Genomic DNA, 27,783 nt, shown 5'->3' with positions numbered 1-27,783 from the left:
CAAATAGGAATATATATAATTTCAAAGTTTATTCTTGATGTTGAGTTTCAAAGCTTAAAAAGCCTCCAACTCACAATGCTGTAAAAAATACAAGTATGCTATAATATTATTAGGAAGATTTATTTGGTAACTGAAATGCAATGGTAATTTTCTTGTTGAACACACATGATTTATGTGTACAGAGAATCTGTGTCCTGTGATTACTGGAATGTGGTCCCACAAGATGCCAGAGACACTGTGCTTTGCTCCATGGGTTTCTTGCCCGGAGATGAACTGAGTTTAATCCACTCCACAGACCGTACAGAGCGTTGCTGTGCGAACGTGGATATCTGAACACAAGACCTGGGAAATTATTCTTGGTTATGAATATAAACAGAAATAGCAACTTCAACAATCTTTTAAACTGGACTAATTAACAATAATAAACATCAACCTGTAAAATGGACTAATAATAATAATAATAAAATAATTACTGGACTAACTGGACTAATAATTCTCCCAGAAGGAAAATTCTGGGCTCTGAAGCTAGTCAAATTAAGCCACCTGGCATAGACACAGAGAAAAACTGGGGAACTAACAAGGGGGCTTGGGAGAAGTCAGGGGTGTACTATACTTTTTTTTTTTTTTTTAGGATTTTCTACATTGGCAGCTGCTGTACCTCCTTCAGTGTTACTCTTAGAATTTTTTTCTTTGCAATGTCACCACTGAATGCTGAAGGAAAAATCTTAGAAGTGGACAGGTGTGGCGATCAGCTTCAGTGAGCAACCAGGGAGAGATTGCTCATGGAAGAATGAGGTCTATCTGAAATACAAGACTCAGAATGTGGTTTCTCTTCAGGGATAGGAATGGCATCCCGTGACAAGACATCCACAGGAGAACTACAGATGGCTAAGCTGGGTAAAACTTTTGCAAAAATTACAGTAAAACACGTTTTGTTTAAAAATGGAGTATAGTTCCCAAGATATAGGTATAAATTTAAAAGGAAGAAAAACAGAAATACAAAAGGCATAAGAGTGTATCCAGATACAGGTTTTATGTTGAGAAAGAAACTTCTTGATATGCTAAAACATTCATGCATGAAAAATCATTTCAACATTTCATTTAATTTCTGAAGTTATCTGAGTTTCCAGAAGTGGCAAACATTTATACTGAATTATATTCTGCTTGGTTGTTGTCAAAGCTAACACATTTTTTAAAAGTCTCTATTTTTCAAAGGCGCTTTACATTACCTTCTATGCTAGACAAACTGACACATCACAAAATACTCTGTCACAAAGGACGAGCAGGAACCTCCTTGAACAGGTCTTGGGCACATTTTCTCTGTCTGTGTAGTGCTCTCAAAAAGCCAACCTGTTTTTGCACTGTGTGAGCAAAGCATGAGCTTTGGAGAGGGAGTCTAAAGACAGCACACTAAGGAGATCTGGAAAGGCACAGCAATACAAACTTCCTGTGTCAAATTACTGCTCTGCATCTGCATAGTATAGCAAGTAAAACAGTAACAATATTACTAGGGCAGCAAAACTTGGTGTACTTATTCAACAACTCACTGTTGAGCTTACCTGTGTCAATCAAATCATCCATGATCTTCTGCTATATCCAGGTAACGTTATTCCACTCAGTGTTAGAATTCCAGAGTGTTTTCCAGAATAAAGCTAAGAGGTGTTACCTTAACTTGTGCATTCACTCACCAGCTAATATGGGGAAGATAATCTATTTTAACCTCTGTTGGCTGACATGATGCGTCAATGTCACCAGTACAGCATAACAGCACTCTGAGAGCCAGCAAATTATGCTCTTCTCAGTGAAGGAATAAACTACTACTTCAAAAGCAAAGTATCTGAGAATAAGAATAACCTGACACCCAGGCTGCACTAGTTTAAAACATTTCTTAAGAATAATATTAATTCCTGTGCAGACAGCCTTTTGTAGACACAAGGCAGCTTAAGAGCCATTTAGCATGGTCATCACCAGTACACTGCTCTATTACACAGCAGAAGACTTTGATTCAGCTTAATGAATGCAATGTTAAACCACATTATTTCAGCAGGTGTGAATTACGTGCAGAATAAACTTCTTACGTGCAGAATAAACTTCTTACATGCAGAATAAACTTGAAGTTTTTTCCTCTTAGCTCTAAAACCAGGGAATGCAGAAATTCCAAAAGCCTGATCTTGATGAAGTCAAACCATAGACTGAGAATTCAGTTTAAGAGACAGACTAAAAAAAAAAAAAAAAAAAAAAAAATTTATTTATGTGCATTATATGTAATGACAGAGTGATGTAAAGGTGATTGAAAGGAAAATTGGCCTCTTTGTCACTCTGCAGAATGTGAATTTCTGTTAGCTACATGGAAATAAATTATCTCAAAATATCTCTCAGATAAACCATAACTTACTCTTTTCACATTGCTTTGTAGAAACAAAAATAACTGCAAAAATGTTCAAAGCAACTGATAAAGATTTCCAATACCTTTAAGGAGTTCTGATTGAGACACTGAAGCATCAGGGACAAACATGAAACAAGTTACACTGCAAAGTCTTTGTTACAGAGTTTCCAGACAGTTTCAATGATAACCTCCCTCCCTAACTCTACACTCCAGCTCTTTCATGCTTGCCTTCACAACTTAAAGCTTCCTAACATTTCATCTAAGATTATTCAACTTTGATTATCTGGGATTCAAATCTCTTTTATTGAAAAACATGTAAAAGTGGAATGAACCCACTGATGCAATATCAAATCTATCTCTTGGTTCATTTTTGTTCCTGAACGTAAGATAAATATTTAGTGAAAGATCATAAATTGTCAAGATGAAAATCTGAAAGAAGCCGGAGTCAAACTTTCATTGCAATTTCTTTGCTAATAAATTATTTATAAGAACAGACTGTCAAACAGTACACACAAAAACATTAGACAACTTATCATCTGCACTTTAGTTGGGTTGACAAGCAGTTTCAAAAGGACTACTTACAGTATAACCAGGAAATATGGAGAATAAGATAGACCACAAGACAGGAACTGTTAATTGTGAGTTAAGGATGCTATTAGCTTAGTGTATAAAGGGACCACATGACTGTGACTGATTTATACCCAAACACTGTCCCTTAAGCAACTATTGGTGCACACAAACGGATGCAGGATCAAGGCCTTACGTTCAGCCACCTTGGTGAGGAAGGAAGCCAGGCAGGCAGCAGTGAAGCTGGGAGCAGCAACATGCCCTGAGGCTTCCCAGTGGTGCTCAAGCTGGCTGGATGCAGAGGGTGGTGCAGCCAGCAGAGCCATTGTGGGCACGAACAGCCCTGGTGCCTGCGGTGTCCCCAACACAGCTCCCACCAGACAGCTTCCCCCTCATTCCCACCATGTGGCCAGGAAGGCAGCAGGGCAGTGGCAGCACATCCTGGTATAGCTGCTCCTGCCACATCCAAACTCAGAGTAACACAGCCACCATCATCACCTCCTCCACATCTCATCCTCTTCCTAAAATACTGCCTTTCTAGAGTCAGCTTTACATCCCACTTCCCTTAACAGTTGCTCTGACCCTTTGTGACTACATAAATCAACACCATAAAATCAGTAAAAAAGTATTGTAATTAAGGGAACTGAATAAATAGGGATGAAGCCCTCCTTGGAGACATAATGCAAGAGAATGTAAAGTTTAAAAAAAATCAGTTTTAAGGCTCACAAGCACCTTATATGCAGAGATTTACTGTTTATCAAAGCAGAAGATCTGTAGGAAAAGACCATCTGGTCACTAGCTGTGGCAAGGAGAATTTCTTCCACAGTGCTGTCCAAAGTGTATTAAAGCCCATCACTTCAAGTTTTACTTTTCATTAAGCAAATGAAGTCTATCTTTGTGATTAAAAAAAACAAACAAACAAAAAAAAAAACCAACCCCAAAAAAACAAACTTATTAAGACTGTAGTAAATAAAAGAAGACTTTCCTGGATGGCCACATTCTCTCAGCCTGCCAAAAAAATTCTTGCCAGCTTCCAGAAGTTCACCAGATATTCACAACAAAAGAGAAGAAACAGGATCTCTGGTCAAGGGAGTCCCTCAAGAGCGGAAGTGTATCCATCACATATGAGCTTCTACTATTCATTGTCTCTCTTTTGGTTTGTTTTTTTTTTTTTACCTATTTTCATAGTGCCCACTACACATAATTTTTTACTGTGTGAATAGTGCTATATGTTCTCTTATTCATAAAGCTACCACAGTGCATTATACAGTCCCTGTAGCAATGCTCTTGGCTTTAGACCCAATGAACTTAGTTTACCTTTTTTCATTGAGTTCCAAATTTATTAGACAAATCTCACTATTTTCATTTGTGATATAAACTTGTCTGAATCATTCCACAGATTTAGAGTAGTGATCTAAACTTTCCTTTGGTTAAGGAAAGTTGCTTTTGCATAACAGTTCTCTGCCTGGTTGATGCCACCAGATTGGTTTTTTTTGTCTAGTTGAATATAAGGCACCCTGAGTATATTGAATATAAAGCACGTGTCCACTAGAAGAGGATGAAAAATTTGAGAAAAAAAACCAATATTATCAGCAAACCAGGTTACTCATGAGAAGACATAAAAGAGATTTAAATCCACCACCGTGTTTTAGTACTGAACACGAGTTTTAAAAAAATCTTCTTGCTAAAAAAATTATTTTTTAAATTACATGCGTTTACAAGGTTTTCTGCATACTGATCCTGCTGTTTGTTCAGAACTAGCCTTTCAGATTAGCAGTCTTAGAATGTACAAAAAGAGTGCATGTGACCACTTTCCTCACCTCATTCTGCTACAGATTTGCATTCAGTTCTTACACAGCACTGAGACAGCCAAGATGAATTACGTATCTATCAGATTTCTCTTTTGGCCTTTACCCCAACCTCTAAGATACATTAAGGTATTTCCCTTCTGTGTAGGATATGAAAAGCCTCTGAAGCACACAGTATTCTGACATAGATGGTTTTGCACTTCCAAAAATGCCTGTGAACAAATGTTTTTCAGTATTCTAAAGTCCAGTACAGCAGAATGCTCACCATTTCCTGGGGATCCATAGCATGCATGCACCAATATTTTGCCAGGAGCAAAATTTTAATAGAATTTATCACCATGAATTTTTACTCTTTTTAGAGAAAACACACTCAGCTAGACAAAAACATTTCATATCTTTCATTTGAACACAAACCAACAGATGCATTAAGCCAGTTTACAAATTGCACCAATTTTGCCAGCAACAAGATACTTTTCCCTCAGTTCTATGGGCAACTTGTTTAACATGGTTTAAAAACGCAGGTCTGAATGCTACAGTCAGTGTTCAAGAACACTGCATGGATATAGGAGGATCTGAGTAACTGCAGGGGGAATAAATAAACTTTGTTATAAAGTTCTTTGGAGGGTTAGGTATCACATAAAAAAAAAAAAAAAAGAAAAAAAGAAAGGAAAAAAAACCAAACCCAAACAATAAATACTCATTAGTGAAAAAAATTTCAATTCCAATCAGTAAGTGAAATGTTTCAAAGTAAAATCCCCTGTTACTGCCACAGGAATGAGAGTACCAAATGACTCTTTCTTTTGCAAGAGAGAGAAATGTTTACTGTTCTTTCAAAGACTGGAAATCTGGCATGGGAAAGAGACATATGTCATAGGAAAATAAAAAGTTAAAGTGGCAATAAATATTTAAACACAAATAGGGGTTCTGGAAATTATCCCTGTGCATTTGAATCAGTTTGTAGGGCTCCCCTGTGACTTTGGACATTTTGTTGGGCAGCTCTTGGTTCATAGTTTCTAAGCTCTAATTTGCTTTAATCTTTGTGATTGAATAATGATGAACTGCAGAGCCTGGAACTATGCAGCAGAAGCCTTTCATCCATCCATCCATCCATCCAGCTTCTTTGCAAAATGCCTTCTGCCACTGATCACTTTTTCTCTTAGTCCATTTGTTGAACACTAAAGTAAATTTCATAGTCCCCCAGCCATAATTTAAAAAGTACTCAGACCAATTAATGGAAGCCTATGTATAACATCCCCATCTATGTTAATGAACTGCCTTTCCCAGTTGTATCATAATAACCAATTTGGCCAAAATAATCTTTAACTAGGACTCACAATACATTTTATATAAACACACAATTTTATTCTGAAATGCAACAAGCAGGCCAAACATCCAGAGAGTAACAAAAAACCTAAGGACGTGTTGGCATAGAGGTGATTGCTTTTTGCCCAGGATTGCCCAGGAAAATAAAGTTTCTGATATCAGGCTGCACATATGTACCCACACAAGGGTAAAGGGTGGGCAGTTGCATGTCTGAAGCTTTTACATGTCTGCAGTCGTTTCCCCATACTAAACTGCAGCAAAATGTGTCATACAAGGGGTTATATGCACAGAGAAGGTTCATAAATGTTTTGTACAAACACTAAACTGGATAACAGAGTCTCCATTATTAATCCAACTGGCGATTAACACATCCACCAGGGATATGAGCTTTTATTCTTTATAGATAAACTACCACCTCAAAGTAAAGCAGAGACAAATCTTTCCTAACAGGCACCTGTTGAATACTAGGATAGCAAAACATAAATTGTAAGTGGTTAATGTCTCATATCAGCAATTAATACACTTGCTTGCTGATTCATCTTGCAGAATGAGTAGCTGTCAGGATGCTGTGGGACAGACAGAATCAGTATGGGCAGTTCTCCTCTCTCTACTTTAATGGGATAACTTGGACTTTTACAGCCATACTATTTACATCATTCAGCCTACATGCACATGCCTCATACATTAGAGGCCTTGCCAGAACATAAGTATTTAGTAAAATGGTGAAGTCACCCTAAAGCAAATATTAATAACCTGTTTGACAGCGGTTTTTAGCTGGCTTCATACTGGGTTATTTTTCCATTTTTATTCAAATTATTCCTATATTTCAGTTTTACTTTAATTATTATGATAACAGGAAAATTGTAATGTCATAATAATTTCATATATGGATTTGCCCATTTGCCACATAGCAGTTTTGAGATTAAATACTAATGTAGGAGAAGATTTTTTTTTTAAAGTCAGACTCTGAGAAGCAGCATGGGCTACTTTCCCATCTGTTCAGCAGTGTTTTTTTAAATTAAAAAAAAATGCAATTTATTTTGGGAATTTATAGCTCTCTAAATAATAATGCACTCCTTTTACAGTGTTGTAGTAGAAAAATATAACATTTCTTTAGCAGTTGTGGCTCTATTCATAGACAGAATGGTTGCAGAGAGATCCCTTCAAGTGCTTATTCTACTACATTAATTCTGAGACTTCCCAATGTTCTTCCTTACAATGTATTACTTAAGAGAGAGACTGCTAAATGAGCAAATATGACTTCATAATAAATTTAATTGATGTCAAGAATAGATTTAGGCAAATCCATTTTAAAGGCTCCTACAACAAATCAAATTATTTTCCATGTTTGTGTAATGTTCTTCTAAAAACTAATACATCAGAGAAAGTGGTGACCAAGTCTACAGTAATTTACTATGAGATCATGATAAACATTCTGAGAAGCCAAAGCCACATGTAAATCAGTATCTAACACACTATATGCATCCACTGTCTCTAACTACTGAAAATAAGCCTTTATGTAACCATTCATTAATGAAGTCTCAAAGCACTAACCATGTGTGCACAAAGTGTGAATTTAAGCTAAGCGAGATAAATGAACCAAAAGAAATTTATGCAATGTGCACAAGTCTATGTGATGATCACAGAGTAAATCCAATTCAGAGTTCCACTTCACTGTTGAGATCGTGTTCTATTCCCTGCACTTGGCATTGCCAAACTGAAAAAAGCAGGTTTAAATTAAAACTTACCATTTTGAAAATTTCTTAAACTCCAGCAACAAAAATATTACACAGAGAAAAGCCTGATGCAAAATTCTACAGCATAGGTAAGACAATTTGAAAAAAATTGTAACAGACCAATTTAACAAACAGTTTTTCACACAGCTTCTGACCAGCCTATAAATCACACCCACTCGTCTCTCTTTAGTTAAAACAGGTTCACCACTCCTTTCTTCCAGCAGTACACTTTGTTGCTATACTATTTTTGCACTGCAACCTCTGAGGAAGAGAGTATGGAGTATAACAAAAGACCAAGCTCTGTTTTCCAAGGAGGAGGCAGGTCAGCTGGGCAGTCATCCAGCACTGCCCACTCCTTGGAATGCTCATTGCCCAGTCCAACATTTCATGGGCATAATGGTGATTCAGAGAGGAGCCAGTGAACACCAGAATTCACGTCTTCTTTTTGGGTCTCCCTACCACATCTTCACAGTCTGGATTCAAGAGCAAGACATCTCTTCACTAATTCACTCTATTTTTTAATTCAATGTACATTCAAACTAACGTGTAATTTCTCTTGATCAGGCTGTTCATTCTTAAATCCTTTTCCTGTATTTGTAAACTAAACTCTTGACACTTTGAATTTTCTGTTGCAGAACAAATGGAAATAGATCTAAGTCTAAGGAACCTAACACCTATCACTGCCACAACTGCTGCCAAATGCTGAAGATTCCTCCATAAATAAAACAGGGATGTCTTATCAAACTGAACGTAAATTTCAAGGTTATCTGCCCTTGTCTGTGATGTACTGCCTAAAGGCAGATGTCTAGAAACATTCACAACAAGTATCCGTAATTTAACCAAAGAATTATTAAATAATTAATATTTAAAATTTAGTAGTAAAGTGCAGTTATAGGAACAAGAAACGCTATTTTCATGCCTTGAGCCAGGATATATTAATACACAGCAGTATACAAACAGTAGATACTATTATTGGATTAACAGGACAAAAATGTGAAAAAAGGAATCTCCATTATTAAAAGAAAGAGGCATTAAGATCTGACTGAACTGTATAAAGTTATTCCTACAAAAGCATTGAAAATGATCCACCAAAAAACTTCTCATTTTGCCTTGAAATCAGTTCCAGATGGAAGCCCTCTGCAAACAGCCTAGTAGAAGTTAAGATGACAAGCAAATGTTATAAAGGCAGATTTTCAAGTAGAGAGTTTTTACTTTCATAAGGGGCAGAATGAATTATTATTATTAATTAATGTATTGTGGAAATTTCAGACAATTTAGACAGTGATGGCCTGGTGGTAAGAACAAAAACATCAGTAAGCTGCTAAATACAGTGCCTAATGCTTGGCTTTACTAAACAAAACCTTTGAAAACAAAAGAGAGGTTCAGTTTTATGTGAGGGAGGAAGAACTAGCAGAGGCATGTAAAGAGAAGATTTAAGAGGTAAGGAAGATGATCCTCACTTGTATTTCTGAATAGATTTGAGAAGGGTATGCAGACTGAGAAAGATTATCTGAAAGAGGGCCAATCCCTGTACAAGCACGGGCCACTCTCTACTTTACATAGGTGTAATAGAAGCCACAAGAACATCCAGCCATGTAATGTGGCTGCTCTCATGATCAAAGATGGTTTTATTACAAATTTCCAAATTCTAGGGCTATCACAGCTGAAAAGCACATAGTATATCATATTTGACACATATATTTATCTGCTACAGACATTTATCTACTCTGAACACATGTATGCACGCAAATATGTGTAAAACATACCCTGTCCAAGATGGAAGGCAGTAAAGGATACAACACAGATATTGTGGAAGGGAAATCATAAGTGTGAAACTCTAACTAGGAACCATTCTCAGAAGTATCAGAATGATCTGTTCTCAAATTACCAATTTTGTCTTCCCTTCAGAGAAAAACCAGCTGAAAAGCAAAAATCATGCTTTATATCTATATAAAATAAATATATTCTTCTATATATGCATCACTAACCAGAAACAGAAACAAATGTTATTCCTGAAGTTTTGCAGATGAGTTGATAAGTCTTTTCTTTCATGTCACTTCTATCATGATGCCACCTTTATCTCAAAGAGGTGTCATATATGCTCATTGCTGTACATACAAACAAAGAAAATTCACCACATACTTCTTTCCTGAATGAGGTACTTTTATATCACTGTATCACACCATTATAGGATTATTATGCTGAAGGTCTCACAGGCTTCCCAAAAGTCTCAGAACTATGAATAGTTCATAGTCTCAGAACTATGAATCTCATCAATAACCATGACTAATCACATGCTGCTCTGCATGATACCAACCAAGAAGATGGCCAAGAAAAACTCAATGCATAGCCTTCCTTGTGCCGACAGATTGCAAACACAGGAGCAACTGCCATGATGGGCTACAACATGCAACGTGGGAGACAGGAAAAGACATCAGCAATGAGGGCTGTGAGGGCAAACAGAGTCCAAGGTTTTTGGGGCAGAACACCCACCCCAAATATGGAGTTTGCAACAAGCAACCACCTGCAGCCTGTTGACTGATCTGTAGCAGAAATAATTTGTCCAAGCTTTTAACAGGAGCACTTCAGCGATGCCTTACATAAAAGGGACCATCACACAAGCAATTTCACACTTCAGAAGCTGCCATGAGTATTTCAGTAAATCAAAGGCTTCCCAGACTGATGAAAACCGAGCATGCGGTGGAAGAACATCCTCCTCATGGCTGAGGAAGGAACTGATTCAAACATCATGCCTGTCCTGCTCTTGCAAAACACCTGCACTCTTCTTCCAAGCACCTGTAGGAAGTCTGCCGTGGAAATCAGCAATACAATTGCCATGAGCATTACCACAAGAACAATTTCTCTAAACAGAGAACAACATACAGTGTCTCTTTCCCAGCAGCTACAGATTCTGAGCAGCAGTACCTCCAGAAGCCTTCAGACTGTGAGCAACAGTACCCTTTAGGTATCTGCTGTATGTAACATACCAAGTTATTTTTATAAATTACTGCTCCATGGATTTTTACTACCCATTATTTTAAAGTTTTAAATGTTGTTCTGAAGATTTGATTTGCAGACTCTAGAGGAACCCTCATCCTAAATTGAAGGCTGCCTAGATATATGCTATTGGTACATAGTTATTCTCAGTTGAGAGTACCCACTAAGCTGAATAGGTTTGCATAGTCTGAAATTAAAAAGTCAAACACTGTCCCTAATCTTCACTCTGAATGGGCCCCAGTACTGTAAAAACAACTGGCTTGTATTAGAGAGCATAATTTTTGATGTCTAGCACCACACTGTAGTACTTACAGGAAAGTTTTCAGATTGTTTATCATGATTTCTAAATCCAAGAAGTATTTCCAAGTATTTCAGATGTATGGTGGTAAGAAAATCTTTCAAATTAAAAACGGTATTTATATAATTCAACCTTCTTTTTAAGATAACAAAAAGCTTTGATAAACAAATGGGTTTTGACCACAGGTTTCAAACACACAAAAGACAGTTTATACACTCATAAATACAGGCTACTACTATGAGGTGTATTTTTTAAAGATGAAGAACTAGCTTTTCCCACAGTAGCATCTCCAGCTACTGACAAGCCATAAACCTGCAGAAAGTGACATTTAGCTGTAATTGCAGAACTTCAAAGTACTTCACTATTTTTGCAAGCTTTCAATGTTTTAAATGCCTCCAGAGAGAGACATTATATGTAGGAAGATCTAAGATACTTCTTGCCATCCAGAAAAGACAATTCTGCTGCCATAAAATAAGGAATGTAAACTAATCTGGTGTATTGCTTTGTAACTCAAGTAATATTGACATTGGTCCACGAAAGCAGCCTCCTTCTCATCTACTTTCTCTGAAGCAGAATTAGTCTTTAAAAGGCACAGAATTTTATTTTTATATTTTTAGAGTTGCCCCTAGAGGTGCTTTCAGCTGTTTTTTCCAGATCTATTTGCTGGAAAGTAAGATGCCCAGACAACTTTCCTACAAAAATTAGAATTGTGAAATGAGGTTCGTAACTCCATGTAGTCTCCACCAACTTCAGAATACTGTAGAATCTATTTCTAAGACAGGCGGGTGTAGGAAGCCACATTTATGGCAGAATTCATCTTAAGACAGAGGTACCTGTATGTTCACATATTGCAGGGCAAAAGGAATGAGAAATACTGATTATGCCACTTTTGCATCTCCCCAAACATAAGGCAACACAAGAATCTCAATGATTTCCTTGTTGCTTCTCATGCACTTTGAGGCCAACCTCAGCCCAAAAAAACAGAGCTTCCCAACTACATCCACAGTGTACCTGCAGAAGGATGCAACGGAATTCTTGTATGTGAGTTCCTGCTTTAAATATGGGGAATTCATGGACTTTTGGAGAACAATGACACAAATACAGCCGTACCTGGACGTCTCTCACATGGAAAGGGAATACTTTTCTGGCAGAACTCTTTACAAGCAGCACGTCTGTATTTTAAGGATGCAATTCTGATGATTACTGAATAACTGCTGTCTTGGAAAGCACCTCTTTCCCCTCAAAAACACAGACAGAAGCTCTCTCATCAAATATCTTACTTTTATCCTTCTCACAGTTCTCTCTGTGCTTTGTATAGAAATGCAACTATTCACCTTTTCCTCTTTTCAAGGGTCACACATACCCTCTTTCTATCACCACATAAAGAATGAAAAAGCAAACCCACTATATTTTAGTGCCTTCTTTCATGCAGTTTGGCTAGACCTTTATGACCCCAGATACTTGTGATCTCAGGCTCACAGTTCTGCAGCCATTAAAACCTGTAGAAAAGGCATACAGGTGTATACACATACACCTGTACTATCACGCAGTAACTACCAGGGGAAATGTTATGTCTTTTCATACTCTTTATACTAAAAGGAAAATTATAAATAATGTTCTTGTAATTTTCCAAAGGGAAATGATGCCCAAATATTTTACTTTTCATTTCCCAAAATGTGGGGTTTTTTTCCCCCAAAAAAATGCCTTTGCTGCAGTTAGACAAATACAGCTAGTACATAATAGTAAAGAGTTAACAGTAAAACCAAAAATCAAGTCTCATTTCAAAGAGAAAAAGTCATGAGTTTAAACATGACACAGAATTAAAGAATTATATATTAAACTCAATGAAGAGCTGTACAATTATATATTAAACTCAATAAAGAGATGCAGAGAAGCACAGCACTAAAAGCTACAGAATCTTAGACCTGAGAATACAATCAGCTGGGCATAAGATGTATCACATGAGGGAATAATGCTTGAGATTAATCTTGAGATTTTCATTTCTGAAATAAGTACTGTAGCATCATGAAGAGGTTAAAAAAAGGCAGCAAGATGTACATGAAAGGGCATGTTGTACAGGAGTGTAGTGACAAATGGCAATATCAAATCACTGCCAACAACTGGATTTCTCCATTAATCAAAGCATGCAATGAGTACTCTGATCCACCTACCAAAAATCAGAAGGTTTAGGGTTTTTCTAAATTCAGAAGAAAGCTTAGCAAACATAAATAGCATTGAAAACATGGAGAATAATACAATATATAATCACTGTTCAGTAAGATCAGCTCTCCCTTTAGAGGTTAAGTAAGTTATTTAATGTAGTGAAAAGGAAAAATGATGAATAAAATAGATTAATAAACTGAAATCTAAGCAATTTTTATTAAGATACCCCAAGGAACCAGCCCAGACAACATCACAATGGTATAAGAAAGTGGTGAAAAGAAGCATATGATGAACTATTACTACAAATGCTTAAGAATTAACTAACTGAAAGAGTAATGACACAGTGCAAAAAGAAATTATCTCCTTGTGCATTCAATTATCTAGGAAGGTCCTTTCTTATCTCAGTGAACTTAAATAAAATGAGAGGTGATCATCATCAGATGCTGTCATGACTTCAATACACTGTTGGGAAACGCCTCTAGCACAGTTGCAGTATGCCTCCTCCAATAAAACTCCTTCACGAATGTCACTGTATTTGACACTGAAGTTGCTCCAGCAGAGTGACTATTTTTGCATTTAGGTTAATGGAGTTGCTTAGTTTAGGGACAGGAAGCCCTGCAAGGAATGAACCCCTGGAAGGGCTCTATCTTGCCCCATTCATAACGTGTCAACGACACCAGCTCCTCGGTAAACCCAATTTGCTCTTTCATCCATTTCTCCAGCTGACTTTGAAAAGAATACTTCTATGTTTTACCTATTTATCTTTTACATTTTACCTTTACATTCTGTGTCCAAAATGCTGTTTCATAAAGAAGTAAACCACATAACTCACAGAATGAGAGTGATGGCCCTCCAGACATTAAAACCTGTAGAGACATAGATCTGAAGCTGACTTTTACTCAAAACCTATCTTCAGGGAGGAACTCTATACATGCATCACTGCATGTTTTGCTACTTGAAAAAAATGGCATTGCACTGACCAAAATCTTCCCATAAATGTTTGCCATTTAATAACCAATTAAACAGTTGTGAGAAGAACTGTTTGTGAATTCTGCTGCATTCAGGGACATACAGCTGCAGTACCAACTGCTAATGGATACAGGCAGACAGCTGTGAGTGATGAAACCTAGAGCTGCAAGACAACTGTAGAGCTGATCACTTCCCCTTCCCTCCTTTTTCACTTGAAAAAATATGATTAGCATAGATTAGTTCCCAAAGCCTGTTTATAATATCTATAAAATGATAGGAGATAGAGGAAAGCTCTTTCAAGCATAATTCTAATGACTTTACTTCTTTAGGGGTCAAAAGCAAGTCAAAGAAAATCAATGCCCATTTGTGTTGTTGAAGCTGAAGCATACAGTTCATTATTCAGAACTGTTAAAAGAGTCAATCAAAACATTTTGGCATACAGAGAAACTAGAAAAAGCTATCTCACATAATTATGAATGAATCTATATTTAACAAATGCAAAACAGCAATGTATTTTAGAAACAATTCTGTAATTAAGAATCAGTGCTTTATATTAAGACAAATATTAACAGCTATATTAAGTATGAATATCAAAATTTAAAAATATCTTTAAATCTTCTCAAGTTTTTAGTATTATACCTGTTGAAATCAATGACATTTTTAAATTAAATTTAAAAAATAGCAAAATCGTCTTTACACCAAGAAAGAATCAGAGGATATGATTACTATCACTCATGATACTCTGACATTTGTAGAAGATGATGAAATTCCCTTTAGTTTTTGACAGAAAGCAGAAGAAATACGAATGTCATAAACAGCACTCCCATTTTCACTTCTTTATGGTTAGCTGTTTTTTAAATAAATTGAATACAAAAAGTGGAGGGGAAAAGGCAGTGAAAAGGTTTTTTCACTCAAATAGCTTTTATTCACTTAATAGCTCTTATCCACTTAAATCTGAGGCTATTTGAATAATTTGACCAAAAAGCAATATAAAATGTACTTAAAATGCCATTTCTACCATCTTCAACATAAAACCAAGTACACTGTTCACTATTTGAAAAAACATGAACAAAAAATAAAATAAAGCCAAACTTCCGAATAATCTGATGAGTAAATTGTTCCTCCTCTGGTGTTATCTCAAATGCTCCAAGCAATGAACACTTCAGAAGTGCTTCATGTTTGTCAGCTTTAAAAGCACACCTTTGAACCAAAATCTCAACTAACCAAGGAATGAACACCCAAATCTAAGAGCAAGGAACAGCCTTTACAGAAAAAATTAAAAATTCATCCTGTTCATCGTTTCAGATGATAACCACCTGTGGAATTGAGCAATCAAAGAATTGCACCCACAGCGTCCCTGAAGCCATGAATTCTTTCACAGAGTCAGCATCCATGCCAGTATTAAAGCAGTAAAGCATCAGTGCCTTCACTCAACCACATCTTACAGAGGAATTTCAGTGGCTGTTGAAAAGCACCCTGTGAGCACCAGTGTGGGACTTTCGCTCTGCTCCAAGTTTTATTCCACACTGGGAACATCCACTGCCACCCTCAGGGCATGACTGTTTCAGCTGTGCTCAGTTCCTGGCATGGGGAACCTCCTGCTTTTCACAGTGGAAGATAAAGCACAGCCTTTCATAAACCACCCATTCCTTATCTCTGAAGTGCCTGAGTTGCACAGCAAACTGTGTCCAGCAATATTGTTTATCCATGTTCTGGCCTCATGTGCAAAACCTTAATAGTTTATAGAACAATTATTTATGTTAAATAAATAAATATATGACACATATGTATATATGTCAGTCAAAACTATTGCTACTCTCACATAAGTATCACAGTGAAGAACTTTTATGGTTTTGCCCAACATTATGCAAAACAAACCAGAGAACGAATCATAAAATTAATCTCATCCCGAACACTCTACTTGATTAGTTTTTCTCTACATTACTTTAATAAATTGAGCAAGTCCTCAGGAAGCAACCCAGCCCTTGGCTGCTGCAGCACCAGATTCATCATACAACAGAGCGTTCCACCTCTTTTGGCCAATTCGAGCTAATTACTCAAGAGAAGGCTTAGAGTCCCAAATGACAGTGACAGCCACAACTGAAGTGTGCAGTGGAGAAATGCTTTGTTTCTGTATCACATATCTCCTCTTCTTCATAAGGGGTAGACACATCACCTACTAAATCCATCTCCCAAGACTAAATCAATCTCTCAAGATTAATAATAATTTTCTCATTGGATAATTAAATACACGTGTGAATTTCCCTGTATGTGTCTCCACTGCATTCCCTGGTGTTGATTATAGCTATATCTTTGAGACATGACCTGTTTTGAGCTCTGGGTTTTGGTTTTTTTACGGTATGCTTTCTCTCTTTTCTCTGATCTGCAATAGGAATGCAGAAAATCTAGGCTGGCCACAAGAAGAGTAAGGCTTTCTGACTCTTCCAGTTATGGTAGACACAACTGAACAAATACAGAAGTTTGTCTGTGTAATCATGCTGAGCCAGTGTCACAGCATACTGCCAGAGGCACACGTTGATGTAGCAGACTCATATTGGGATTCAACCCAACCACATTCAGGTCTCTCCCTGGAAACCTGAACTGAAAGCACAGCCGTGCGAAGGGCCAAGAAACGTGACACATTAAATCTGCTTGATATTTCTTATCATTCACAACAACTACTTAGCTTTTTAATAGTGAATGCAAGCAGACCTGGGGATAACTACCAGAAAGAAATACTAACAGCTCAGGCACAAGGACCAGTGCTAAATTACGTGAATAAAGAAATGGTATTTACTTGAGCACTTTAGAGGGAAGAACTGAGATCAGACTACAGCTCTTGTTTGTCCTAATATTCAATCTAAGATTAATAAATTACACATTCAACTGGGTTGGGCTGACTAGAAAAGTCACATTCAATTGTTGGTGGTTTTCATTTTGCTTACAGGACTTTCTGCCAGCTCATGAAAGCTATGCCCAAAAAGCACGACTGAGAAAACACAAAAAAAAAAAAAAAAAATAAAAAAAGGAAAGAAAAGAAAAATAACTCTTGAGCTTGCCCTGAAACTTCTGAACCAAAGTCAACAATCTTCTCTAGTAAAGAGATTTATATAGAATTAAAACAAAAATGCATACTATAAAGTTGAATATAGAGTACTTTGGAAATCTCAGATTCAAAAGATACAAGCCAAGTGGGATACAGAACATTAAACAGGATTCTAGAATAGCCTTACAGTGAAGTGTGTGATGGCCACTCCTGAATTTTTAAAATTAAGAACTACATACAATGTAAACTAAAGTATCAATATGCAGGAAAGCTTTCTGACAAGTACCAAGTAAAATATAAGAAAAATGTGTGAAGGTAAAGGAGGTTAATTAATATCTTAAAAGTGGATATTTTTAATGATGTCTTTAAAGACCCCAAGTCTTACTTTCCCCTTTCTTTTCGAGTTTCTAACAGAAAAGCAACATTCATTTTTTTTCTCAGATCTTGTTAAAACTCGATTCTTTAGCCACATAAAAGAGGGAAAATTTGACTGTAAGTGAAAGTCTAGAGCACCATGTCCTTTAATTCAGTGATGGGGACCTTCATTAGATTATCTCATAGCTATGGGACAAGACACGGCAAAAGCCAAATGATAAATTATTAAATTATGTTTTCTTCCTCTTCAGGCAAAGAGTGAGTATAGCATTAGATTAGTTTGAAAGACTAAAAAGGAAGAAGAGAAGACTACAATATGCATCACAAGTGACTAATGCAATTTTTAAACCCCGTTTATTCATATAATCAGGCATAAGCACTTATGCTAACTGTGGAAACCTCGAATGTAATACATAGCCCAAATGAATTCCAGATTAGTGCATGCTTCAGTGTTTCATGTTCTCCCTTGCACATGCCTAGTGAAAGCCTGCCACTCTGCAACAGAGGAAGGAATTACTACAACAAAACCATAGGCAGACTTTGCCAGAAACTATACTTTTTTTGAAATGAGGCAGAATAAGCTGAGTGTTTTAAGTAATGGATAGGTTTGCATCCCACTGTCTAGCAGCAGTTATTCTAATTGTATTTCACAGCTTCATCAGAGAGGCAGAAATATGAACAAACCATAGGAGCATTCTCCATAAACTGCACTGAAACAAATGACACTCCCTTCAGCCAGAACATCTTCCACCATTATGGGAAAGGATTCATTTATCTTTCAGCTATAAACTTGAGTTAGCTACATGTTCACCATACTGACATCCCAACATTTTTTAATCTTATGATGTCAATCTTGCATCTACGTAAAAATGTGTATTTCAGTGTGTAAAAAGATCTCTTGCTGCTGACAACTCAAAGTGCATTAACTTGGGAAGCCTTGAGATTTCCACACACCCACACACTCCTTTCAGTACAGTTCTCACTGATTAGAAAACAAAATATCTAACAGACCTTTCACACACAGTGGCATTTCTGCAGAAGCATACGTTTCCAACACTTCAACTTTTACATTCATCACTATTAGCAAGTTATTTTCCCAAGTTATTTCCTACACACACACCATGCCCAGTGCCCCTGCTGAAACTAGCACATTCACTGAAACTGAATGAGCTCCTAGTGAAACATCAGAGCTTAGCTGTAAATATGTGTAAATACTTTTATTCCGTGCTGCTTTCCTGTTAGAATACAACATGCATCGAGGTCACTGTAACAGATTGCAGTTTTCAGGCTCATAGAGAAGACACTGAGGAAATCAGTAAGAGCAAACTTAATTAAGCAGTGTCTAAAGTTCTGCCTTCTCCCAAACCTGCCCAGAATTCACATCTCTATTCCCTGCATTTCAGTCAGGTGTTTTCACAGGCACGGGAAGGCAGGCAGCTTAGCTTAAACGCTATCACTGCTGAAAGGTGAACAGAACTTGTTCTTTGCAGTGCGACCGGTCTGCTCTGAGCTCTCCGAGTTTTTAGCTACAGATTACAGCCCCATGGGCCTCTCCCTTTGAAGTGGAGTTCCTCTGAGAGAAGAATTAGTCCCCTGCCTGCAACCTGTCCTCCATACACTGAATAAATTACAGTCAACTTTTCCCTTCATTCCCATGTCAAGTGCAGTAATAAATATCCACAGGCTAAAAGCAAACAAACAAGACTGGACAAACCATAACCTCAGAGCAAGAGCATCTCAAGGAAGAACACCAGGCAAGGCACAAGAAAGTTAAGGGCATAAAAATCAAAACTCATTATCTGAATCCATAAGTGTGTATGAAAGGCTAACATGCTTCTTGCCTCTCTCCCGCAAGAAGCACTGGTGAAAAGCAATTAAGGGGCTCCTACAATTTAATTACAGTTCAGCAAAGAGGAGAAAGCATTTTACATTATGAAATGCCTGGGAAAAGGCGTCATCTCTTTCAGTTGCATTAGTGGGAAGCGTTGGGACACGGAGCTTCTTTCCCGGGTATGCATCGGAGCACCGCACCAGCGGTCCGTCCGCGGCGGACTCCGGCGGAGTTGGAGCGGGGCTCCCCTGCAATCCCGGCCACCAATCCCCCCGCACCTCAACCCCCGAGAACTGCTGCTGGCGCCGCCGACCATCCTGCCTCCGAACTGGCAGCAAACGACCAGCAGCTGCAAAAAAAAAAGTCACTCGAGACGAAGGAAACGCAGCGAAAAGGAAGCAAGAGCTTACTTGCCTATACAGCACCGCCGGACGACCTCCTCGCAGCTGTGAAACGCTGTGCCGCTCGTCCTCCTCCCACCGCTCCGTGCTAGTTCCAAAATAATTCCTCCGGGCGCCGGCACATCCCCGGGCTCAGCCGAGGAGCGCAGGGAGCCCGGCCGCCTCGCCCCCCCGCCCGGTGCCCATGGTGTCAGCCACAGCTTCGGCAACTCGCGCTTCTTCCCGCCGGCGCTACCTCGGGGCGGGCCGCCGGCTAACAGGGCATCGCACCCCGGCCGCCGCCGCCACCGGCTCGAACTCCGCCGCGCTGGGGGGGAGCGAGGGGCTCCCCGCGCCCTTCCCGGAGTCGGAGCGGGGGCGCCGGGCGGGGGCGTGCGGGGAGCAGCGCCGCCCCTCCGCGGCGGCGAGCGGCCAGGCGAGGCGCGGCGAGGCGAGGGGAGGCGAGGCGGCGCGGCGCCGCCACCGCGGCCGCAGCCAGGCGCGGCGATGCCGGCCCCGCCCGGGACCCCCGCCCGCCCCCCCCGCCGCTCCCGGGGCGCTCCGTAACGCCGCCCCGCTGCCGGCGCCACCAGATCCGGTGACGCGCAGCCCTCCCCCGGGCCGGCCCCCGTGCCGGAGAGGGGCGAGCGGGCGGCGAAGTAGGAGCCGGGAGCCGCTTCCCACGGGCAGCGGGAGGGTGAGCTGGGACCACCGGGTGAGCGCGACCACCGCCTCGCAGGGACAGAGCGGTCCCGGGCGCGGCGGCGGAGCTGCCGAGCCGCCCGGGGGAGGCGGTGTTTCCCGGGATGCGGGAGAGCCCGTTCACCCGGAGCCCGCGGAGCTCTCCCCGGTCCTAGGGAGCTGCGGCTGGCCGCTCGCCCCGTGCCCGGCAGGAAAGTTATCGGCTCCCCCTCTTTCCTCACTCAACCTTCTCTTTTGTTCGGCTGCCTTGGCTGCCCTTTCTGCCAGCTGTGTGACAGGGTTTCGGCTGGCCGCTCGCCAGAGGGACTGTACATCGATCCCCCATGTAGGGAAGAAATTTGGTGCCGGTTCTATTACTTTGCCTGGCTGGCTTGGCGCGGCAGCGGCGCTGCCTTCTCCCCGCCCCGTCTCCCAGCCTCTAACCCAGAGCACGGCTCTGCGGCGACCACCGCCACCGGCGCACAGCCAGCGCCGCTCTTCCGGGCTGCCTCGGACAAGGAGGGGGCCCAAAGGGTGCGAAAGGAGTGAGGGACAAGCTGCCCTGTGCCTCGCGAAAGCCCTGCGTGATCCTCGCTCTCCCGTTCCGCACCCTCGTGCTTCCAGCAGCGCGCACGGGGTGCCCTGCCGGAGATCCTCCGCAGGCATGGATGGCCCTCGCCGTCGGACAGCGCTGCAATGACATGCTCTAACGCAGCTATCAGTCACTTACACAGGCACACCCATATATATAAAGCATAGATATGTATGTACATGCATGAACACACCCCCATACGCATAGGCGGCCGCATCGGGGAGACCGCATCTCCCCGCGGATGGGGCCGCCAGAAGTCGACCTGCCACGGTGAAGGCAGGAGGAGAATGAACGCGGCGGGAAAAAGCAGCAGGAGAGAGATCCCGAGGGGAGCCGCCACCGGAGCCGGCTCTCGGCACCGCGCTGGCCGCGGCCCCCGCGGCGATGGCGGCAACCGGGCTCGCCGCCCGCCGGCGCTGCGGAGAGCTACGGGCAGGGAATCCCGCGGAGCCTCTGCGCCTCCTTGGTGTCGGGGAGAGCCCGGCCGTCGTGGGGCTTTTGCTAAACTGAGAGTGAGTCTCACCCAGTAGTGGTCTCACCCGCATGCTCTGTGGCCCCATCTAGCTCTTGGGAATGTTTCTCTGTAGTTAGGCTGAGGATGTCTGGGAGGGTGGTCACAATTAAAAGTTCGCTAGAAAGGAGATAGAGCTTTGCTCTTCTGTAGCTCCTCCGACAGCCCTTTTCCCTTCAACTTCTGTAGGCTTCTTGTAATGAAAAGTGGTTTTCACGGGCATCTCACAGTTAAGGGCTTTTCTTCAACCAAGCTGGCAGAAACAAAAATGTTTCTGTTCCTTATGCGCTCCTTTTATAAATATTACCTCAATAATATGCAGTGAGCTATTGAGGGGGGAAAGGATTTAAACAGACAGCTTAATGCAAGCTAAATGCAAAGCCAAGAGAGTTGCTCCAAAGAATAAAGCTAACTGTTGGGTTGATAAATGCCTTAGAAAATGCAGTGATAAGTTTCATGCTTAATTGAAAGGATTTGTACTTCAGTTCTCATCTTGAGATACAGATCTTTATCTTTCCTTGTTTCTTAGTATTGAATTGATATCAACAGTTTTTGATAGCTACAAACTAACCAAACTATTTGTCCTACTGAAAGATTGAACAGTTTGAACTGATAGTTCTCCTGACAAGACTGAAAAAATAAATTATTAAAATTATACATATATGAGGACTGGGATGATTGAAAAACATGTCTGAGAATTTAAATAAGTGAAATGTAATGAACCAAAAACTTATCAAAGACAGAAGTGAAGTGAAACTCATGCCCTGCTGGGAAAGTCAACACCCAAGAGAGAAGTTCATAAACTAAGTGGAAACAAAAAATATTTGATGATCTTTTAGTTACTTTGTCTAGAGTCAGTCCCATATTCAAATTTCAACAGGGACAACGTCCTCAGTTTTCACTATCAGAGTCACCTATAGATTACAGAATTGGTAAATATCCTGTTCCCCCATCTGTAGGAAGAGGTGTCATTTTTCATAGAGACCTCCCACTTCATTCTTTGTGTGATGATGAAGGGTGGATAGCTCAAGCAAGAAAGGAAGTTTCATTTCACAAGAGGAAGCTGATCTATTTTAGTGCAGTATCTTTCAAACTATTTTAAAATATATTAACATTTATTAAAAACATATTAATATTTTTAAAAATACATGTATGTTGCAAGTTTCATTACCACTAAGAATATGCTGAAGATGAAGTCTACCAAACCAAGTGAAAAAAGTTTGCAGTATTTTTTATAATTATCAACCACATTGTGTGAAATAAGTGTGCATTCCAGTTTTACACACAATTAGAAGGTTACATTTGTGTTGTATTTTTGCTTCAGGCAGAACAAACACAACATAAGATTTTTACATATACAGAAATCAGATGTGAGGTAAACTTAAGATGCAGTCAACAATGTGAAGCAACATTTATAGTCAAACCAGGTGAGCCAGAATTGTTTTTATGTGGTATGGAATATGTTAATTAAGAAATTTCACATAATAAGATGAAGGTAGATTGGCATCTGTTTTAGATTCTTCAGCTTCAGCAGCCTGCCACCACTCAAGTCACCAACAAGGATGGAGTGACAAAGGATGAGCAGCATTAAACATGGAAGAAATGGAGGCTAAGCATGAAGAAAAATTGTCATTGTTTAAAAAATATGAGAATGAAAGGAAGAATTTTACCCACCAAGCAAGCGAGTGACACTTGGTAAAACTGTATTGGCTACCTATCTGCAAGAGATCATTTGTCTTCTTTTCTCTTTCAAAAATGACTACAGCATCCATTTTTTTTTTTTTTTTCTGAATGTATAGCTCACTTTGAATGTGGGCAGGGCTTCTGGAATTTGGCAGCCAAACCCTTATGCATGTGTCTGGCACACATAAACCTCCCTCTGAAAGTACTGGGAAATAAAAGGCAGAGAACTCATCTTTGAAAAAGTGCACGGGAAAAGAAACTACCAGTTGTAGCGGACAAGTAACATGAATATATAAGAAAGATGTTAAGATGCTTTGGGAAATAGAGAGTGTTTTTTGTCCAACGTCACTGCAGCATTAGATTTTCCATTTCCGTAGCGTGTCCTGCCACCTCTGGGAACACATCATGGCTGATAGGTTCTGTGAGAATTTTCAATATCCACTTTTGGAAAAGATAGCAGTCAGACTAGCAAATATAACACCATCAAGAACAGGTGTTACACTTCATAGAAAGTGGATCACAAGGTCACCGATAAGCTCCTTGGTATTTTGTATATCGAGGTGCACATGAAGAGCACATTCCCAAGTCCTGATGATATAATTTTGGTTTTAATTTCCATTCACAGACTGATAATAATTCACAAAACTATGTCAAAAAAATATGTGAGTATATTCCCTCTTTTTCCCCCAACATTTAGTCTAAACTAAGCTTCACAAAAATACTCAATTTACCAGTATCTGGTACCCTTATATAAAATAATGTGTCATTTGTCACCATGGCTTGTAATCTGAAAATATGACTGGGGAACTGATGGAGACCAAAATAGTCTTTTACAGCCTGTAGGTGGCCAAAAGATTCTTTAGTTATATTCCATAAAATTCCTTGCTGCCATGACTTCTTTTTCAAGAGGTCTTGTCAGTCCATTTAAAACTCTCACTCACATGGGCCCAAAGAGAGATATGGGGGTTTTTTCAAATTGTAACTAAATATAGTTATACATTAAAATCCCTCTTTTCACATGTAAACAGGATAGTAGCAATTCCATAAATTCTGCACTAATTTTTACTTTGAAATTCTGGGCTTTTAAAATCATCTCAAGGCTTGAAGAATTTAAAGCCATATACCTTGAAACTTAACAGCAGAGAATCTTAAGTGAAACTGGGAAAGTGATAGTCTTAATATCATTCCTTAATCCTAAATTTTACATGCAGCCTGTATATTATGTTCAGTATTGTTATTATTTATGGTAGTCCATAAATGGCTTGCATCTCATTAATGGGTATTTTTAACAGAGAAGATAATTTGGATAAAATTTTAACAAAGGATTGTAACTAATCTCAAGGAAATTATCAGCATTATTTTCCTTAGTAATTAATTTATTAAAGTCAACTATTACAAATCAAAAGAGATAAGTAAAACATCATAGGCTATAAATAGGATGACCTAAGAAAATGATTGATTATATTTTTCTGTTTCATTCTCAAAAAAAAAAATTATCTTTGCTTTCTCACAATTATCCTATTTCTTCACCAAAAGGAGATAGAATTCCCTTATGTGCATTTAAAAATTAATTGTACACATTGCAAAGTTTGAAAATGTTTGGGGTTTTTTTACATTTGGAAGAAAAATAACTCATAAAAATATAATTTGAAAAGAACTAATGTACATTCTGTAGAATTTATGAGTCTTCATAGGAAAACAAAAAAATATAAAATATTATTAAGGATGGGAAAGAATTTATTTCTTCATAATTTTTGAAGTGATAGTTAAAAGATTAAACAGTGTAATTCAAATCTGGGATGTGCTCTGCAGATAATTTAATTGTTTAAAGCATTTTGAAATATACGTGGGTGCAGCTATAGTTTATAAAAATGATTGGTATGTTGCTGGCATTAAAGTAAACAGTATATACTTGAGGCAATGCTTGTGGATGGAAATCTCAGCTCTAGAGTTGAAGCCACTTTGTGCAGTGCGGCTTAGGTACACAATTTCTTCCTTTACAGATAATCCTTTGCAGATGGATGTTAGGACATGGTCTGCCCAGCATCTCCAACCTGGCCCTGGACTGTGCCTGTGGGAGGATGAGGAGAGCAAGGACTATTTAATCAGTAAATGCTTTCAGATGGCTCAGGGGTTTTTTTCACTCTTGTAGCTCTCTGAGAAAAGGGATAAAAAAAGCTGCTTCCACGGCTGCCAAGGAAGTGGAGGGTTGGTTCTGCCTGTGGATGAATGAGGCAAGCCTTCCCCCCCTGGAGCTACCACAGCATCCATCCAAACCTTCAATAGGAAGGACAGCTGCTTTAGCTCAGATTTTTCTGCTCAGTTCCACAACAGCAGTGTGGTGCTCTGTGAATGAATTCAGTGTTTGCTGTAAATGCAAGGAATGGTAACTGTTCTGCAGAGAAGGGGATGTAGGTGTCTCTTGATGTGGGGAACGTGCTAGTGTATGTATGCTGAACACTGTGCTGATACTCAGTGCAAATGAAAAAGTAAGAACCTGGCCTACTTGGACTGTCCTGTAAAAGCTTAGTGGTTTTCTGTCACAATGCATGAGAGTTGTATGCATGACCTGGACCTGACCCTAGGGAAACCATCTGGGCTCTGGTAGCTGTACCATTTTCTGTTGTTTTTTGCAAAAACTGTCTCCAGATCAGAACTGGGTGACTTCACTGCATGAGGGAGTCAAATACTCCAGATCCTTTGCTGCTGAATAAAATAGGAATTGCTTTTCCATCAGTCTTGAAGTTTTGGGGGCTTTCTTGCCTGTCCCAGCCATGTATTGACAGCTCAACAGCTGTGAAATAGTTCTCAACATCACTGTGTGCTTCTCTCACCACTCTTGATGCCATCTGCTGAACACGGGCATGGTTCTTATTCACACAGCTCCCAGTAGGCCAGTTTTGTAGAGCTCCGTGATGCTGGTTTTTGCTCAGCCCTCATCTCATGTGGCACAGCCCTTTCTTAGCCTTCACAGCCTGTCCCTGCCTTTAGGCCATCTTGGTTAGCTATCTGTCAGAAAGGATACTCTTTGCTGCCTGAGTGCTTTTCCATGGTTTCCAGGGACCAAAATGGAGATAAAGGACAATAGTAGAAAGGCAATTAAAAGCACATTTTTGGTTTGGTTGTTGTTTTTAAGCTGTCTACTTTTAGTCACAGTAAACTAATATCAACTTCCCTGTTTCAGTCTGACACAAATTAGCAGAGTTTTATATGGGTCCTATCTCCATTCCTTGGAAGAAGCACATTTGGAGACTCCTCTGCCTCGATGTGCTGCTCCAGAATTACAGCTGAGGGATTTGTAGGACATACATTGCAGGACATCTTCCTGCAGGATATCAGGGTGCTGTGAGGTTCAATGGCCACTGGGGACCAGGCTGATATAGTGAAGAAGTCAGGTCCAAGGTCAGGCTGGGAAAAAAACTCACAGATCAGGGTCTAGTGCCCTCAGGGTACTTGTGGATGATTCAAATAAAAAATACAGTTCTACTTCTGAAGTAAACCTACTCCCAGGCATCCCTATCATGAAGGTTTTCTGTTCTGTAGATGTGTTTGCCAGATAATCTCTCATTACAAAAACATGAAGGCACTAAGCTGAAGCTTCAGCTCTAATACAGCATTTCCCAAGAGCTGTTGATTCCAAGGCAAAGCAAGCCCTTTTGCAATTCCAGCACTGTTTTGCTCACAGAAAAGAAACTACCCAGGCCTCTCATTTAGAAGTCATGAACAGAATTTTTTAATTAGTATAAGAAACACACAAAATTTTTCTAATTTTTACACAGGGAAGAAGATTTTGTCATGGTACCTTTGAAGTAGTCCTTCTGAGAGGCATTCAGTAGCACTGAAACCTAGAAATTAATTTGGATTATCCATATCTACTTGTATTTTACAGTAATAATCTGTCTTCCAAGTGTTACCTCTCTGTAACTATTACATATTTTAAGTATTTTTTTCACAAAATAAGGGATGGAATAAATGTGGTGGTTTTTTGCAAGTTGTAGGTGAGATCTGCTAAAACGAAGAATGACATTTGCATCCTCTGAGTCCCATATCAGTACTCTGGTCTTGCTGCCTACATTATCTTGTCCTTTCCTGGAGGAAACTTCCCTGACTCAGCCCATTGCAGGAAAGCCTTAGTCACACTTGCAGACAGGAAAGAAACAAAACTGATGTAGAATATATAAATTTAACCAACCATTTTAGCAATTCCTTATAAAAGGAGGAAAATTAAATGCAGAGTTGCAAAATATTTGCAAAAAAATATTGCTTAATTATAGCCTTGAAATCTTGATACTGCATTTAATAGAAACAACATACAACCCATTTTCTGTCCTTCATGACATGGAAGTTGTTCAGATGATCAATTTCTATCTGAATCTCAATTGCTGACTTTTTATTGTTTGCTTCCTGCCCAGTAGCTATTTATTAGCTCATAAAGGC

General features: G+C 39.5%; 2 protein-coding genes across 3 annotated transcripts in view; one reads left to right on the top strand and one right to left on the bottom strand.

Moving 5' to 3' along the window:
- SNTG1 (syntrophin gamma 1) overlaps positions 1–20,242 on the bottom strand; it is a 313,217-nt gene extending 292,975 nt beyond the window's left edge. Inside the window, exon 1 of one of the 2 annotated variants that reach the window (XM_012571962.5) lies at positions 19,914–20,242. The gene's annotated coding sequence lies outside the window, so the exon portion shown is untranslated. Of the gene's footprint in view, positions 1–19,909 lie in introns of both variants that reach the window. The other variant, XM_030266184.4, reaches the window with a different exon arrangement.
- On the top strand, positions 20,085–26,083 carry LOC140682359 (uncharacterized). Its single transcript, XM_072924299.1, has 2 exons — positions 20,085–21,664; positions 25,350–26,083. The coding sequence occupies exon 1, from the start codon at positions 20,085–20,087 to the stop codon at positions 21,258–21,260; it is 1,176 nt and encodes a 391-aa protein (XP_072780400.1). The 3' UTR covers positions 21,261–21,664; positions 25,350–26,083.
- Positions 26,084–27,783: the final 1,700 nt, after the last annotated feature.

This window comes from Taeniopygia guttata, chromosome 2 (genome assembly GCF_048771995.1).
Source record: "Taeniopygia guttata chromosome 2, bTaeGut7.mat, whole genome shotgun sequence".
In the NCBI taxonomy this organism is placed as follows: Eukaryota; Metazoa; Chordata; class Aves; order Passeriformes; family Estrildidae; genus Taeniopygia; species Taeniopygia guttata.
The sequence above is the reverse complement of the archived record's forward strand: the minus strand, read 5'-3'. Positions and strand labels throughout refer to the sequence as shown.

What these genes read in the sequence shown, in the direction of transcription:
- LOC140682359 (XM_072924299.1), top strand. Translation starts at nt 20,085, where the DNA reads ATGGTGTCAGCCACAGCTTCGGCAACTCGCGCTTCTTCCCGCCGGCGC.